Source organism: Melospiza georgiana, chromosome 34 (genome assembly GCF_028018845.1).
Source record: "Melospiza georgiana isolate bMelGeo1 chromosome 34, bMelGeo1.pri, whole genome shotgun sequence".
In the NCBI taxonomy this organism is placed as follows: domain Eukaryota; kingdom Metazoa; phylum Chordata; class Aves; order Passeriformes; family Passerellidae; genus Melospiza; species Melospiza georgiana.
This window is the reverse complement of record NC_080463.1, coordinates 89,779-108,137: the sequence shown is the minus strand read 5'-3', so window position 1 is coordinate 108,137 and position 18,359 is coordinate 89,779. Positions and strand designations below refer to the sequence as shown.

Genomic DNA, 18,359 nt, shown 5'->3' with positions numbered 1-18,359 from the left:
TGGCCTCGCTGGCAGCTGGGTGACGCCACCCTGAGCGTCCTGGAGCCCTTGTCCCCCTCATCCCTTGTCCCCAATGTCCCCAGTGTCCCCAAACCCTTTAACCCCTTCAATGCCGTTATTTCACTGGTGACATTGGTGATACCTGGGTGGCTTTGGTGGCACCTTGGTGACATCGGTGACACCTTGGTGGCCTCGCTGGCAGCTGGGTGACGCCACCCTGAGCGTCCTGGAGCCCTTGTCCCCCTCATCCCTTGTCCCCAATGTCCCCAATGTCCCCACACCCTTTAACCCCTTCAATGCCATTATTTCACTGGTGACATTGGTGACACCTGGGTGGCTTTGGTGGCACCTTGGTGACATCGGTGACACCTTGGTGGCCTCGGTGGCAGCTGGGTGACCCCACCCTGAGCATCCTGGAGCTCTGGGGCGCCGAGTACCAGGAGTGTCCCCAATGTCCCCAATGTCCCCAGACCCTTTAACTCCTTCAATGCCATGATGGCCGCCATTGTTCCCAATGGGTTTGGTGGCACCTTGGTGACATTGGTGACACCTTGGTGACACTTTGGTGGCCTCGGTGGCAGCTGGGTGATGCCATCCTGAGCGTCCTGGAGCCCTTGTCCCCCTCATCCCCTGTCCCCAATGTCCCCAATGTCCCCAAACCCTTTAACCCCTTCAATGCCGTTATTTCACTGGTGACATTGGTGATACCCGGGTGGCTTTGGTGGCACCTTGGTGGCATCGGTGACACCTTGGTGACATTGGTGGCCTCGGTGGCAGCTGGGTGACACCACGCTGAGCATCCTGGAGCCCTTGTCCCCCTCATCCCTGTCCCCAATGTCCCCAGTGTCCCCAAACCCTTTAACCCTTTCAATGCTGTGACATCCCCCATTGTACCCAATGGGTTTGGTGACACCTTGGTGGCACCTTGGTGACATTGGTGACACCTTGGTGACATCGGTGACACCTTGGTGGCCTCGGTGGCAGCTGGGTGACACCACCCTGAGCATCCTGGAGCCCTTGTCCCCCTCATCCCTTGTCCCCAATGTCCCCAATGTCCCCAAACCCTTTAACCCCTTCAATGCCGTTATTTCACTGGTGACATTGGTGACACCCGGGTGGCTTTGGTGGCACCTTGGTGGCATCGGTGACACCTTGGTGGCCTTGGTGGCAGCTGGGTGACCCCACCCTGAGCGTCCTGGAGCCCTGGGGCGCCGAGTACCAGGAGTGTCCCCAGTGTCCCCAATGTCCCCAAACCCTTTAACCCCTTCAATCCCGTAATGGCCGCCATTGTTCCCAATGGGTTTGGTGGCACCTTGGTGGCATCGGTGACACCTTGGTGGCCTCGGTGGCAGCTGGGTGACACCACGCTGAGCATCCTGGAGCCCTTGTCCCCCTCATCCCTTGTCCCCAATGTCCCCAATGTCCCCAAACCCTTTAACCCTTTCAATGCCGTGATATCCCCCATTATACCCAATGGGTTTGGTGACACCTTGGTGTCATTGGTGACATTGGTGACACCTTGGTGGCCTCGGTGGCAGCTGGGTGACGCCACGCTGAGCGTCCTGGAGCCCTTGTCCCCCTCATCCCTTGTCCCCAGTGTCCCCAGACCCTTTAACCCCTTCAATGCTGTGATATCCCCCATTATACCCAATGGGTTTGGTGGCACCTTGGTGACATTGGTGACACCTTGGTGGCCTCGGTGACACCTTGGTGGCCTCGGTGGCAGCTGGGTGACGCCACCCTGAGCATCCTGGAGCCCTTGTCCCCCTCATCCCTTGTCCCCAGTGTCCCCAAAGCCTTTAACCCCTTCAATGCCGTTATTTCACTGGTGACATTGGTGACACCTGGGTGGCTTTGGTGGCACCTTGGTGGCATCGGTGACACCTTGGTGGCCTCGGTGGCAGCTGGGTGACCCCACGCTGAGCATCCTGGAGCTCTGGGGCGCCGAGTACCAGGAGTGTCCCCAGTGTCCCCAGTGTCCCCAAACCCTTTAACCCCTTCAATGCTGTGATATCCCCCATTGTACCCAATGGGTTTGGTGACACCTTGGTGACATCGGTGACACCTTGGTGGCCTCGGTGGCAGCTGGGTGATGCCACCCTGAGCGTCCTGGAGCCCTTGTCCCCCTCATCCCCTGTCCCCAATGTCCCCAATGTCCCCAAACCCTTTAACCCCGTCAATGCCGTTATTTCACTGGTGACATTGGTGATACCCGGGTGGCTTTGGTGGCACCTTGGTGGCATCGGTGACACCTTGGTGGCATTGGTGACATCGGTGACATTGGTGACATTGGTGACATTGGTGACATTGGTGACATTGGTGGCAGCTGGGTGACGCCACCCTGAGCGTCCTGGAGCTCTGGGGCGCCGAGTACCAGGAGTGTCCCCAATGTCCCCAATGTCCCCAAACCCTTTAACCCCTTCAATGCCGTTATTTCACTGATGACATTGGTGACACCTGGGTGGCTTTGGTGACACCCGGGTGGCTTTGGTGACACCTTGGTGACATCGGTGGCAGCTGGGTGACCCCACGCTGAGCATCCTGGAGCTCTGGGGCGCCGAGTACCAGGAGTGTCCCCAATGTCCCCAGTGTCCCCAAACCCTTTAACCCCTTCAATGCAGTGATATCCCCCATTGTACCCAATGGGGTTGGTGGCACCTTGGTGACATTGGTGACACCTTGGTGACATTGGTGACATTGGTGGCAGCTGGGTGACCCCACGCTGAGCATCCTGGAGCTCTGGGGCGCCGAGTACCAGGAGTCCAACGCGCTGCTGGTGCGGCCGGAGGCGCTGGGGCTGCTGCGGCGGCTGGCGGAGAGAGAGCGCTGTCCCCTCAGCGTGGTGGGGACAATCACCGGGGATGGCAAGGTAGGGGACATCACTGGGGACACTGGGGACACTGGGGGGATTGGGGACACTGGGGGGATTGGGGACATTGGGGACATTGGGGGGATTTGGGACATTGGGGACATTGGGGACATTGGGAGAGAGAGCGCTGTCCCCTCAGCGTGGTGGGGACAATCACCGGAGATGGCAGGGTGAGACTGGGGACATTGGGGACATCATTGGGGACATTGGGGACATTGGGGACACTGGGGGGATTGGGGACATTGGGGACATCGGGGACATCATTGGGGACATCGGGGACATCATTGGGGACATGGGGGACATTGGGGGGATTGGGGACACTGGGGAGCAGTGGTGACATTGGGGACACTGGGGACATCGGGGTTGATTTCCGAGATAATTTTTGTGGGTGTTTTTGGGCCGTTTTGGGGTCATTTTTGGGCTGTTTTGGGGTATTTTTGGGGTGCATTTGGGGTGTTTTGGGGGTGTTTTGGCGTTGATTTTTGTGGGTGTTTTTGGGGTGTTTTGGGGTAATTTTTGGGGTGTACTTGGTTGATTTTGGGTTTATTTGGGGTATTTTGGGGTTGTTTTGGCGTTGATTTTTGTGGGTGTTTTTGGGCTGTTTTGGGGTCATTTTTGGGGTGTTTTGGGGTAATTTTTGGGGTGTATTTGGGGTATTTTGGGGGTGTTTTGGCGTTGATTTTTGTGTGTGTTTTTGGGCCGTTTTGGGGTAGTTTTTGGGGTGTATTTGGGGTATTTTGGGGGTGTTTTGGTGTTGATTTTTGTGGGTGTTTTTGGGGTGTATTTGGGGTTGATTTTGGGGTGTATTTGGGGTATTTTGGGGGTGTTTTGGCGTTGATTTTCGAGATAATTTTTGTGGGTGTTTTTGGGCCGTTTTGGGGTGTATTTGGGGTATTTTGGGGGTGTTTTAGCGTTGATTTTTGTGGGTGTTTTTGGGCCGTTTTGGGGTAATTTTGGGGTGTTTTGGGGTTGATTTTGGGGTGTCCCCCCCCCCAGATCGTGCTGGTCGATGACTTGGCCTCGCCAGTGCCCGAGGGGGGGTCCCACGAGGGGCTCCCCACCCCCGTCAACCTGGAGCTGGAGTGGGTGCTGGGCAAGATGCCCCAGAAGGTGAGAGGGGAACCCCAAAAACCGACCCAAAATTGGGGGGGACACCCCGAAATGGGACCCCAAAAACCGACCCGAAATTTAGGGGGAGGAGTCCAAAATATACATCCCAAAAAGGTGAGAGGGGACCCCAAAAACTGACCCAAAATTTGGGGGGGACACCCCGAAATGGGACCCCAAAAATGGCCCCAAAATTGGGATGGAAGCCCCAAAATGGGGTCCCAAAAGGTGAGCGGGGACCCCAAAAACCGACCCAAAATTTAGGGGGAGGAGTCCAAAAAATACGCCCCAAAAAGGTGAGAGGGGACCCCAGAAACTGACCCAAAATTTGGGGGGGGACACCCCGAAATGGGACCCCAAAAATGGCCCCAAAATTGGGGGAGGAAGAGTCCAAAATGGGACCAAAAAAATTGACCCAAAATTTGGGAGCGATGGCCCAAAATGGGGAGCCCCAAATTTGAGCTTTTCCCCCAAAATTTGACCTTTTCCCCCCCAAATTTTTGACCCCAATTTTTATTTTTTATGAACCCCAATTTTGACCTTTTCCCCCCCAAATTTTTGACCCCAATTTTTATTTTTTATGAACCCCAAATTTGACCTTTTTCCCCCCAAATTTTTGACCGCAATTTTTTTAATGAACCCCAAATTTAGCCTTTTTCCCCCCAAAATTTTCACCCCAATTTTTATTTTTTATGAACCCCAAATTTGACCGTTTTCCCCCCAAATTTTTGACCCCAATTTTATATTTTAATGAACCCCAAATTTGACCGTTTTCCCCTCAAATTTTTGACCCCAATTTTTTTTTATAAACCTCAAATTTAACCTTTTTCCCCCCAAATTTTTGACCCCAATTTTTATTTTTTATGAACCCCAAATTTGACCTTTTTCCCCCCAAATTTTTGACCCTAATTTTTTTATAAACCCCAAATTTAACCTTTTTCCCCCCCAAATTTTTGACCCCAATTTTATTTTTTATTAACCCCAGATTTGACCTTTTTCCCCCCCCCATATTTTTGACCCCAATTTTATTTTTTTTGAACCCCAATTTTGAGCTTTTGTCCCCCAAATTTTTGACCCCAATTTTTTTATGTAGCCCAAATTCAACCTTTTTCCCCCCAAATTTTTGACCCCAATTTTATTTTTTATGAACCCCAATTTTAACCTTTTTCCTCCCAATTTTTGACCCCAAATTTATTTTTTATGAACCCAAATTTCAACCTTTTTCCCCCCAAATTTTTGACCCCAATTTTTTTTTATAAACCCCAAATTTGACCTTTTTCCCCCCAAATTTTTGACCCCAATTTTATTTTTTATGAACCCCAGATTTGACCTTTTCCCCACAAATTTTTGACCCCAATTTTATTTTTAATGAACCCCAATTTCAACTTTTTTCCCCCAAATTTTTGACCCAAATTTTTTTATGAACCCCAAATTTGACCTTTTCCCCCCCAAATTTTTGACCCCAATTTTTATTTTTTATGAACCCCAAATTTGACCTTTTTCCCCCCAAATTTTTGACCCAATTTTATTTTTTATGAACCCCAAATTTAACCTTTTTCCCCCCCGAATTTTTGACCCCAATTTTATTTTTTATGAACCCCAATTTTAACCTTTTTCCTCCCAATTTTTGACCCCAATTTTATATTTTAATGAACCCCAAATTTAACCTTTTTCCCCTGAATTTTTGACCCCAATTTTATTTTTTTTGAACCCAAATTTTGAGCTTTTGTCCCCCAAATTTTTGACCCCAATTTTTTTATGTAGCCCAAATTCAACCTTTTTCCCCCCAAATTTTTGACCCCAATTTTATTTTTTATGAACCCCAATTTTACCCTTTTTCACCCAAAATTTTTCACCCCAATTTTTTTTATGAACCCCAATTTTAACCTTTTTCCTCCCAATTTTTGACCCCAATTTTATATTTTAATGAACCCCAAATTTAACCTTTTTCCCCCGAATTTTTGACCCCAGTTTTTTTTATGAACCCCAAATTTGATCGTTTTCCCCCCAAATTTTTCTCCCCAATTTTTTTATTTTTTTTATGAACCCAAATTTAACCTTTTTCCCCCCAAATTTTTGACCCCAATTTTTATTTATTTTTTATTAATTAATTAATTTGTTATTTTATTAATTCATTTGTTAACGATTAATAAATCCATTGCCAGGAGTTCCACCTGTCGCGGGCGCCGCTGCCCCGGCGCCCCCTGAGCCTCCCCCCGGCGCTGTCGGTGCGGGCGGCGCTCGAGAGGGTCCTGAGGCTGCCGGCCGTGGCCAGCAAGAGGTACCTGACCAACAAGGTGGGTCCTTGTCACCTGTGTCACCTGTCTGTGTCACCTGTCTGTGTCACCTGTGTCACCAGTGTCACCTGTGTGTGTCACCTGTGTCACCTGTGATACCCCTGTGTCACACCTGTCACACCTGTGTGTGTCACCTGTGTGTGTCACCTGTCACACCTGTGATAACCCAACCCCACCCCAACCCCGGCCGTGGCCAGCAAGAGGTACCTGACCAACAAGGTGAGTGTGGGACACCTGTGTCACCTGTCTGTGTCACCTGTGTCACCTGTGTCACCTGTGTCACCTGTCTGTGTCACCTCTCACACCTGTGATAACCCAACCCCACCCCAACCCCCGGCCGTGGCCAGCAAGAGGTACCTGACCAACAAGGTGGGTCCTTGTCACCTGTGTCACCTGTCTGTGTCACCTGTGTCACCTGTGTCACCTGTGTCACCTGTCTGTGTCACCTGTGTCACCTGTGTCACCTGTCTGTGTCACCTGTCTGTGTCACCTGTGTCACCTGTGTCACCTGTCTGTGTCACACCTGTGATAACCCAACCCCACCCCAACCCCCGGCCATGGCCAGCAAGAGGTACCTGACCAACAAGGTGAGTGTGGGACACACCTGTCCTTGTCACCTGTGTCACCTGTGTCACCTGTGTCACACCTGTGTCACACCTGTGTTACCTGTGTCACCTGTGTCACCTGTGTGTGTCACCTGTCACACCTGTGATAACCCAACCCCACTCCAAACCCCGGCCGTGGCCAGCAAGCGCTACCTGACCAACAAGGTGGGTCCTTGTCACCTGTGTCACACCTGTGTCACCTGTGTCACCTGTGTGTCACACCTGTGTCACCTGTGTCACCTGTGTCACCTGTCTGTCACACCTGTGTCACCTGTGTGTGTCACCTGTGTCACCTGTGTCACCTGTGTCACCTGTCACACCTGTCACACCTGTGTCACACCTGTCTGTGTCACCTGTCACACCTGTGATAACCCAACCCCACCCCAACCCCCGGCCGTGGCCAGCAAGAGGTACCTGACCAACAAGGTGAGGCCTTGTCACCTGTGTCACCTGTGTCACCTGTGTGTGTCACCTGTGTCACCTGTGTCACCTGTGTCACCTGTGTCACCTGTCACACCTGTTCTTGTCACCTGTGTCACCTGTGTCACCTGTGTCACCTGTCACACCTGTTCTTGTCACCTGTGTCACCTGTCTGTGTCACCTGTGTCACCTGTGTCACCTGTGTCACCTCAATGTCACCTGTGTCACCTGTCTGTGTCACCTGTCTGACACACCTGTGTCACCTGCCTGTTACGATTCTGTGCCCTCTCTGTTACTTCTGTGTCACCTCAGCCTCGCCTCGGCGTCACCTGTGCCACCCCCACCCCAATGTCCCCTCAGTGTCCCCAATGTCCCCAATGTCCCCAATCTCCCCAACGTCCCCAGTGTCCCCATTAATGTCCCCATCGATGTCCCCGCAGGTGGACCGCTCGGTGACGGGCCTGGTGGCGCAGCAGCACCCAGTGTCCCCACTGTCCCCAGTGTCCCCAATGTCCCCAATTCCCCCAATGTCCCCAGTGTCCCCAATGTCCCCCGTGTCCCCAATCCCCCCATTGTCCCCAATCCCCCCAATGTCCCCAATGTCCCCAATGTCCCCACCAGGTGGACCGCTCGGTGACGGGCTTGGTGGCGCAGCAGCACCAATTGTCCCCAATGTCCCCAATGTCCCCAATGTCCCCACTGTCCCCGTTAATGTCCCCAATGTCCCCGCAGGTGGACCGCTCGGTGACGGGCCTGGTGGCGCAGCAGCACCCAGTGTCCCCAATGTCCCCAATGTCCCCAATGTCCCCAATGTCCCCAATTCCCCCAATGTCCCCAGTGTCCCCACTGTCCCCAGTGTCCCCAATCCCCCCATTGTCCCCAATCCCCCCAATGTCCCCAATGTCCCCAATGTCCCCACCAGGTGGACCGCTCGGTGACGGGCTTGGTGGCGCAGCAGCACCAATTGTCCCCAATGTCCCCAATGTCCCCAACGTCCCCACTGTCCCCATTAATGTCCCCATCGATGTCCCCGCAGGTGGACCGCTCGGTGACGGGCCTGGTGGCGCAGCAGCACCCAGTGTCCCCAATGTCCCCAATGTTACCATTGTCCCCAGTGTCCCCAATCCTCTCATTGTCCCCAATGTCCCCAATCCCCTCATTGTCCCCACTGTCCCCAATGTCCCTAATCCCCTCATTGTCCCCAGTGTCCCCCGTGTCCCCAATCCCCCCACTGTCCCCAATGCCCCCAACGTCCCCAGTGTCCCCAGTGTCCCCAATCCTCTCATTGTCCCCAATGTCCTCAATGTCCCCAATGTCCCCCATTGTCCCCAGTGTCCCCAATCCCCTCATTGTCCCCAATGTCCCCAATCCCCTCATTGTCCCCAATGTCCCCAATGTCCCCAGTGTCCCCAATCCCCTCATTGTCCCCAATGTCCCCAATGTCCCCAATGTCCCCATTGTCCCCAATGTCCCCAATCCCCTCATTGTCCCCAATGTCCCCAATGTCCCCCCGCAGGTGGACCGCTCGGTGACGGGCCTGGTGGCGCAGCAGCAGTGCGTGGGTCCCCTGCACACGCCGCTGGCCGACGTGGCCGTGGTGGCCCTGTCGCCGTTTGGGGACAGCGGCGCCGCCACCGCCATCGGCGAGCAGCCCATCAAGGGGCTGCTGGACCCCGCGGCCGGGGCGCGGCTGGCGCTGGCCGAGGCCATCACCAACCTGGTGTTCGCCAGGGTGACGCACCTCAAGGTGACATTGGGGACACTGGGGACACGGGGGGGATTGGGGACATCGGGGACACTGGGGACATTGGGGACATTGGGGACATTGGGGACATTGGGGGTGTTTGGGACATTGGGGACATTGGGGACATTGGGGACATGGGGCGCTGGCTGAGGCCATCACCAACCTGGTGTTTGCCAGGGTGACACACCTCAAGGTGACACTGGGGACACTGGGGACATTGGGGACATTGGGGGTGTTTGGGACATTGGGGACATTGGGGACATTGGGGACATGGGGCGCTGGCCGAGGCCATCACCAACCTGGTGTTCGCCAGGGTGACGCACCTCAAGGTGACACTGGGGACACTGGGGACATCGGGGACATTGGGGACACTGGGGACACTGGGGACACTGGGGGTGTTTGGGGCAGTTGGGGACATTGCTGACACTGGGGACATTGGGGACACTGGGGACACTGGGGACATTGGGGACAGTGGGGACACTGGGGACACTTGGGGTGTTTGGGGCAGTTGTGGGTGTTTGGGACATTGGGGACACTGGGGACACTGGGGACATTGGGGGACATGGGGCGCTGGCCGAGGCCATCACCACCCTGGCGTTCGCACGGGTGACACACCTCAAGGTGACACTGGGGACATCGGGGACATTGGGGACACTGGGGACATTGGGGGCGTTCAGGACATTGGGGGCACTGGGGACACTGGGGGTGTTTAGGGGTTTTGGGACAATTGGGGGACATGGGGGACATGGGGGACATTGGGGACATTGGGGACACTGGGGACATTGGGTGCGTTCAGGACATTGGGGACACTGGGGACATTGAGGACATTGGGGACATTGGGGACACTGGGGACATTGGGGACATGGGGCGCTGGCCGAGGCCATCACCAACCTGGTGTTCGCCAGGGTGACACACCTCAAGGTGGCATTGGGGACACTGGGGACATCGGGGACAGTGGGGACACTGGGGACACTTGGGGTGTTTGGGGGATTTGGGGTTATTTGGGACATTGGGGACATTGGGGACATTGGGGACATTGGGGGCGTTCAGGACATTGGGACATCGGGGACATCGGGGACACTGGGGGGATTGGGGACACTGGGGACATTGGGGGACATGGGGCGCTGGCCGAGGCCATCACCAACCTGGCGTTCGCACGGGTGACACACCTCAAGGTGGCATTGGGGACATTGGGGACATCGGGGACACTGGGGGTGTTTGGGGGTGTTTGGGACATTTGGGACATTGGGCGCTGGCCGAGGCCATCACCAACCTGGTGTTCGCACGGGTGACACACCTCAAGGTGGCACTGGGGACACTGGGGACATTGGGGACATTGGGGACACTGGGGGCGTTCAGGACATTGGGGACATTGGGGACATGGGGCGCTGGCCGAGGCCATCACCAACCTGGTGTTCGCACGGGTGACACACCTCAAGGTGACACTGGGGACACTGGGGACATCGGGGACAGTGGGGACATTGGGGACACTGGGGACACTGGGGACATTGGGGACATTGGGGACACTGGGGGTGTTTGGGACGTTGGGGACATTGGGGACATTGGGGACATTGGGGACATTGGGTGCTGGCTGAGGCCATCACCAACCTGGTGTTTGCCCGGGTGACACACCTCAAGGTGACATTGGGGACATTGGGGACATTGGGGACATTGGGGACACTGGGGGCGTTCAGGACATTGGGGACATTGGGGACATTGGGCGCTGGCCGAGGCCATCACCAACCTGGTGTTTGCCGGGGTGACACACCTCAAGGTGACATTGGGGACACTGGGGGCGTTCAGGACACTGGGGACATTGGGGGCATTGGGGGTGTTCAGGACATTGGGGACATTGGGGACATGGGGCGCTGGCCGAGGCCATCACCAACCTGGTGTTCGCACGGGTGACGCACCTCAAGGTGACACTGGGGACACTGGGGGCACTGGGGACACTGGGGACATTGGGGGTGTTTGGAACATTGGGGACATTGGGTGCTGGCTGAGGCCATCACCAACCTGGCGTTCGCACGGGTGACGCACCTCAAGGTGACATTGGGGACATCGGGGACATTGGGGACATTGGGGGCGTTCAGGACATTGGGGACATTGGGGACATCGGGGGGATTCAGGACATTGGGGACATTTTGGGGGAGTTTGGGGGATTTGGGGTGTGTGGGACGTTGGGGACATCGGGAGGGTGACATTTTGGGGGTTTTTTGGGGATTTTTGGGACGTTGGGGACATTGCGGGGGTTGGGGACACGGTGGGGTGGGGGTGGCAGCAGGGGGAGGTGACAGGCGGTGGCACTGACCTGTCCCCTCCCCCACCTCTCTCTCTCTCTCTCTGTGTCCCCTTTGGCTGTGACAACTCCGTGTCCCTCTGTGTGTGTCCCCAATGTCCCCAACCCCCCCAATGTCCCCAATGTCCCCACTGTCCCTAAATGTCCCCAATCCCCCAAACCTCCTCAAATGTCCCCAACATCCCTACTCCCCCCGTGTGTCCCCAATGTCCCCACTGTCCCCACTGTCCCCAACAACCCCAATCCCCCCAATGTCCCCAATCTCTTCAATGGCCCCCCTGTCCCCAAATGTCCCCAATCCCCCAAACGTCCCTCAATGTCCCCAACACCCCCAATCCCCTCAATGTCCCCTCTGTCCCCTCTGTCCCCAATGTCCCCAATGTCCCCAACCTCCTCCCAAACCCCCCAACCCCACAACATCCCCAATGTCCCCACTGTCCCCAATGTCCCTCCTGTTCCCACTGTCCCCAATGTCCCCGCTGTCCCCAATGTCCCCAATGTCCCCAATGTCCCTACTGTCCCCAATCCCAATGTCCCCAATGTCCCCCCAATGTCCCCAACGTCCCCAATGTCCCCTCTGCCCCCTCTGTCCCAAATGTCCCCAATGTCCCCAATCCCCCAAACCTCCTCAATGTCCCCAATGTCCCCAACATCCCCCCAATGTCCCCTCTGTCCCCGCTGTCCCCAATGTCCCCAATGTCCCCAACCTCCTCCCAAACCCCCCAATCCCACAATGTCCCCCGCTGTCCCCAATGTCCCCAACATCCCCAATGTCCCCAATCCCCCCGCTGTCCCCAATGTCCCCCCTGCTCCCACTGTCCCCAATCCCCCCAATGTCCCCCCAATGTCCCCCCTGTCCCCAAATGTCCCCAAACGTCCCCAGGACGTGAAGTGCTCGGGCAATTGGATGTGGGGCTCCAAGCTGGGCGCCGAGGGCGGGGCGCTGGTGGCCGCGTGTGACGCGCTGGTGGCGGCCATGCGTCACCTGGGCGTGGCCATCGACGGCGGCAAGGACTCGCTGAGCATGGCGGCGCGCGTGGGCAGCGACACCGTGATGGCACCCGGTGACAATGGGGACACCGGGGACATTGGGGACAGCGGGGACATTGGGGGGATTGGGGACATTGGGGACATTGGGGACATTGGGGACATTGGGGGGGTTGGGGGACATTGGGGGGGTTGGGGGACATTGGGGGATATTGGGGACATTGGGGACATTGGGGGACAATGGGGACAGTGGGGACATTGGGGGATATTGGGGACATTGGGGACATTGTGGACACTGGGGACACTGGGGACATTGGGGACATTGGGGGATATTGGGGACATTGGGGGGATTGGGGACATTGGGGACACTGGGGACAATGGGGACACTGGGGACATTGGGGACAATGGGGGCATTGGGGACATTGGGGACAGTGGGGACATTGGGGGACATTGGGGACACTGGGGGGATTGGGGACATTGGGGACATTGGGGACATTGGGGACTTGCTGAGCATGGCGGCCCGAGTGGGGACTGACACCGTGATGGCACCCGGTGACAATGGGGACATTGGGGGGGATTGGGGACACTTGGGACATTGTGGGGGTTGGGGACACTGGGGGGGTTGGGGACAATGGGGACATTGGGGACACTGGGGGGCATTGGGGGGATTGAGGACAGTGGGGACAATGGGGACATTGGGGACATTGGGGGGAGTTGTTGGCCCTGGGGACATTCGGGACACCGAGGTGACCCCGCGGTGACCCCGAGGTGACCCCGCGGTGACCCCGCTGTCCCCAGGTGCGCTGGTGATCTCGGCCTACGCCGTGTGCCCCGACGTGACGGCCACCGTGACCCCTGACCTCAAGTGTCCCAACGACCGCGGTGAGGGGACAGCTGGGGACACACCTGGGGACACCTGGGGACATTGGGGTCACACCTGGGGACAGCTGGGGATACCTGGGGACAGCTGGGGACACCTGGGGACAGCTGGGGACATTGGGGACATTGGGGACACCTGGGGACACACCTGGGGACACCTGGGGACATTGGGGTTACCTGGGGACACCTGGGGACACCTGGGGACACCTGGAGACAGCTGGGGACATTGGGGTCACCTGGGGACAGCTGGGGACACACCTGGGGACAGCTGGGGACAGCTGGGGACACACCTGGGGACACCTGGGGACATTGGGGACACACCTGGGGACACAACTGGGGACAGCTGGGGACAGCTGGGGACATTGGGGACACACCTGGGGACATTGGGGACACCTGGGGACATTGGGGACACACCTGGGGACACCTGGGGACACCTGGGGACATTGGGGACAGCTGGGGACACACCTGGGGACATTGGGGACACACCTGGGGACATTATGGACAGCTGGGGACAGCTGGGGACATTGGGGACACACCTGGGGACAGCTGGGGACACCTGGGGACACACCTGGGGACACCTGGGGACATTTTTGGGGCCATTTTTGGGTGGATTTTCCCCAGTTTTTGGTTCAATTTTTGGCTCAATTTCTCTCCATTATTGGGTCCATGTTTGGGTCAATTTCCCCATTTTTGGGTCCATTTTTGGGGAGAATTTCCCCATTTTTGGGTCCATTTTTGGATGGAATTTCCCCCATTTTTGGGTCCATTTTTGGGTTGGTTCCCCCTCCATTTTCCCCCAGTTTTGGGTCTGTCTGGGGCTGATTTTTGGGTCATTTTTGGGACCATTTTTGGGTCCAATTTCCCCATTTTTGACTCAATTTCCCCCATTTCCCTCCAGATTTCTCCCCCAATTTTGTGTCTGATTTGGGCTGATTTTTGGGTCATTTTTGGGGTGATTTTTGGGTGATTTTTGGGGTGATTTTGTGGTGATTTTTTGGTGATTTTGGGCTGATTTTTGGGTGATTGTGGGCTGATTTTGGGGTGATTTTTGGGTGTTTCAGGGATATGCCTGGGGCTGATTTTTGGGGTGTTTCAGGGATCATTTTTTGATGTTTTTGTGGTGATTTTTGGGTGATTTTTGGGGTGATTTTTGAGTGATTTTTGGGTGTTTCAGGGATATGCCTGGGGCTGATTTTGGGTTGATTTTTGGGGTGATTTTTGGATCATTTTGGGGTGATTTTTGGATGGTTTTGGGGTGATTTTTGGGGTGATTTTTGGGGTGATTTTTGGAGTGATTTTTGGATCATTTTGGGGTGAATTTTGGATGTTTTTGGGGTGATTTTTGGGGTGATTTTTGGGTGTTTCAGGGATATGCCTGGGGCTGATTTTGGAGTGATTTTTGGGGTGATTTTTGGGTCATTTTGGGGTGATTTTTGGATCATTTTGGGGTGATTTTTGGATGGTTTTGGGGTGATTTTTGGGGTGATTTTTGGGTGTTTCAGGGATATGCCTGGGGCTGATTTTGGGGTGATTTTGGGGTGATTTTTGGGGTGATTTTGGGATCTTTTTGGGGTGATTTTTGGGTGTTTCAGGGATATGCCTGGGGCTGATTTTGGGGTGATTTTGGGGTGATTTTTGGGGTGATTTTTGGATCATTTTGGGGTGAATTTTGGATGTTTTTGGGGTGATTTTTGGATGTTTTTGGGGTGATTTTTGGGGTGATTTTTGGGTGTTTCAGGGATATGCCTGGGGTGATTTTTGGCTGATTTTTGGGCTGATTCTGGGGTGATTTTGGGTGTTTTTTGGGCTGAGTTTTGGGGTGATTTTTGGGTGATTTTGGGCTGATTTTTGGGGTGATTTTTGGGCTGATTTTTGGGTGATTTTGGGTGTTTTTTGGGCTGAGTTTTGGGGTGATTTTTGGCTGATTTTTGGGCTGATTCTGGGGTGATTTTTGGGTGATTTTGGGCTGATTTTTGGGGTGATTTTTGGGCTGATTTTTGGGTGATTTTTGGGCTGAGTTTTGGGGTGATTTTTGGGGTGATTTTGGGCTGATTTTTGGGCTGATTCTGGGGTGATTTTGGGTGATTTTGGGTGATTTTTGGGCTGAGTTTTGGGGTGATTTTTGGATCCTTTTGGGCTGATTTTTGGGGTGATTTTTGGGGTGATTTTGGTGTTTTCAGGGACCCTGCTGTGGGTGCAGCTGAACCCCGGGCGGCACCGGCTGGGCGGCTCCGCCCTGGCCCAGGTGTTCGCCCAGGTGGGCGACGAGAGCCCCGACCTGGACCGGCCCCAGAGCCTGGAGAGCGCCTTCAACGTCACCCAGGAGCTGCTCAAAGGTTTGGGGCCAAAAACCAAAATTTTGGGAAAAAAAAACCCCCGGGATTTTGGGGCTCTTGGGGTGAAAAAAAGGTGATTTTTGGTCAAAAAATGGCGATTTTAGGGGGAAAAATGGTGATTTTTTGGGTTAAAAACTGAGGTTTTGTGGTGAAAAACGGCAAATTTTGGGCTCGTGGGGTGAAAAACTGGAGATTTTGGGGTGAAAAATGGCGATTTTGGGACTTTTTGGGTGAAGAAACGGCAATTTTTGGGCAAAAAGTGGCAGATACTTGGGAGAAAAATGGCCAATATTTGGGAGAAAAATGGCAATTTTAGGGCAAAAAAAAGGAGGTTTTGGGGTGAAAAATGGTGAATTGTGTCCAGAAATGGCAATTTTGGGGTGAAAAATGGGGATTTTGGGGCATTTGCCCTGACCTGGACCGGCCCCAGAGCCTGGAGAGCGCCTTCAACGTCACCCAGGAGCTGCTCAAAGGTTTGGGGCCAAAAACCAAAATTTTGGGGGAAAAAAAAACCCCGTGATTTTGGGGCTCTTTGGGTGAAAAAATGGTGATTTTTGGTCAAAAAATGGCGATTTTAGGGGGAAAAATGGTGATTTTTTGGGTTAAAAACTGAGGTTTTGTGGTGAAAAACGGCAGATTTGGGGCTCATGGGGTGAAAAACTGGAGATTTTGGGGTGAAAAATGGCGATTTTGGGACTTTTTGGGTGAAGAAACGGCAATTTTTGGGCAAAAAGTGGCAGATACTTGGGAGAAAAATGGCCAATATTTTGGAGAAAAATGGCAATTTTAGGGCAAAAAAAAGGAGGTTTGGGGCTGAAAAATGGTGAATTGTGTCCAGAAATGGCAATTTTGGGGTGAAAAATGGGGATTTTGGGGCATTTGCCCTGACCTGGACCGGCCCCAGAGCCTGGAGAGCGCCTTCAGCGTCACCCAGGAGCTGCTCAAAGGTTTGGGGCCAAAAACCAAAAATTTGGGGGAAAAAAACCCCCGGGATTTTGGGGTGAAAAAAATAAAAAAAGGGGATTTGCGGAGTTTTGGAGTGAAAAACGGCGACATTTGGTGACCCCAAAGTGACATTTGGTGACCCTGGGTGACACTTGGTGACCCCGATGTGACATTTCATGAACTTGGGTGACATTTGATGACCATGGGTGACATTTGATGACCCTGAGGTGACATTTGGTGACCCTGACGTGATGTTTAGTGGCCCTGGGTGACATTTGGTGACCCCGATGTGACATTCCATGACCCTGAGGTGACATTTGGTGACCCCAATGTGACATTCCATGACCTTGGGTGACACTTACTGACCATGGGTGACATTTGGTGACCCCAAGGTGACATTCCATGACCTTGGATGACATTTGGTGACCCTGATGTGACATTCCATGACCTGGGGTGACATTTGATGACCATGGGTGACATTTGGTGACCCCGACGTGACATTCCATGACCTTGGGTGACATTTGCTGACCATGGGTGACATTTGATGACCCTGAGGTGACATTTGGTGACCCCAAGGTGACATTCCATGACCTTGGGTGACATTTGATGACCCTGAGGTGACATTTGGTGACCCTGACGTGATGTTTAGTGGCCCTGGGTGACATTTGGTGACCCCGATGTGACATTCCATGACCCTGAGGTGACATTTGATGACCCCGAGGTGACATTCCATGACCTTGGATGACATTTGGTGACCCTGATGTGACATTCCATGACCTGGGGTGACATTTGCTGACCTTGGGTGACATTTGGTGACCCCGACGTGACATTCCATGACCCTGAGGTGACATTTGCTGACCTTGGGTGACATTCCATGACCCTGGGGTGACATTTGCTGACCATGGGTGACATTTGATGACCCTGAGGTGACATTTGGTGACCCCGATGTGACATTCCATGACCTTGGGTGACATTTGATGACCCTGAGGTGACATTTGGTGACCCCGACGTGATGTTTAGTGGCCCTGGGTGACATTTGGTGACCCCCATGTGACATTCCATGACCCTGGGGTGACATTTACTGACCATGGGTGACATTTGGTGACCCCCATGTGACATTCCATGACCCTGGGGTGACATTTACTGACCATGGGTGACATTTGGTGACCCCGATGTGACATTCCATGACCTTGGGTGACATTTGCTGACCATGGGTGACATTCCATGACCTTGGGTGACATTTGGTGACACTGAGGTGACATTCCATGACCCTGGGGTGACATTTGCTGACCTTGGGTGACATTTGCTGACCATGGGTGACATTTGGTGACCCTGAGGTGACATTCCATGACCTTGGGTGACATTTGATGACCCTGAGGTGACATTTGGTGACCCCGATGTGACATTTCATGACCTTGGGTGACATTTGCTGACCATGGGTGACATTTCAAGACCCTGAGGTGCCCCTGGGTGACATTTGGTGACCCCAATGTGACATTCCATGACCTTGGGTGACATTTGATGACCCCGAGGTGACATTTGGTGACCCCAATGTGACATTCCATGACCCTGAGGTGACATTTGGTGACCCCTATGTGACATTTCATGACCCTGAGGTGACATTTGGTGACCCTGATGTGACATTCCATGACCTTGGGTGACATTTGGTGACCCCGACGTGACATTCCATGACCCTGAGGTGACATTTGATGACCCCGAGGTGGCATTCCATGACCCTGAGGTGACATTTGCTGACCTTGGGTGACATTTCAAGGCCCCGAGGTGCCCCTTGGTGACCCTTGGTGACACTCGGTGCCCCTTGGTGACACTCGGTGCCCCTTGGTGACCCTCGGTGCCCCTCGGTGACACTC

General features: G+C 54.2%; 1 protein-coding gene across 1 annotated transcript in view; it reads left to right on the top strand.

Moving 5' to 3' along the window:
• Window positions 1-18,359, top strand: part of PFAS (phosphoribosylformylglycinamidine synthase) — a gene marked incomplete at both ends in the record, with an annotated part of 73,977 nt that overhangs the window by 36,404 nt on the left and 19,214 nt on the right. The window contains 7 exons of the mRNA XM_058043066.1: window positions 2,708-2,869; window positions 3,866-3,979; window positions 6,142-6,273; window positions 8,815-9,045; window positions 12,225-12,405; window positions 13,127-13,210; window positions 15,388-15,543. Of these exons, the coding sequence (XP_057899049.1) occupies window positions 2,708-2,869; window positions 3,866-3,979; window positions 6,142-6,273; window positions 8,815-9,045; window positions 12,225-12,405; window positions 13,127-13,210; window positions 15,388-15,543 (1,060 nt within the window). The remainder of the gene's footprint in view (window positions 1-2,707; window positions 2,870-3,865; window positions 3,980-6,141; window positions 6,274-8,814; window positions 9,046-12,224; window positions 12,406-13,126; window positions 13,211-15,387; window positions 15,544-18,359) is intronic.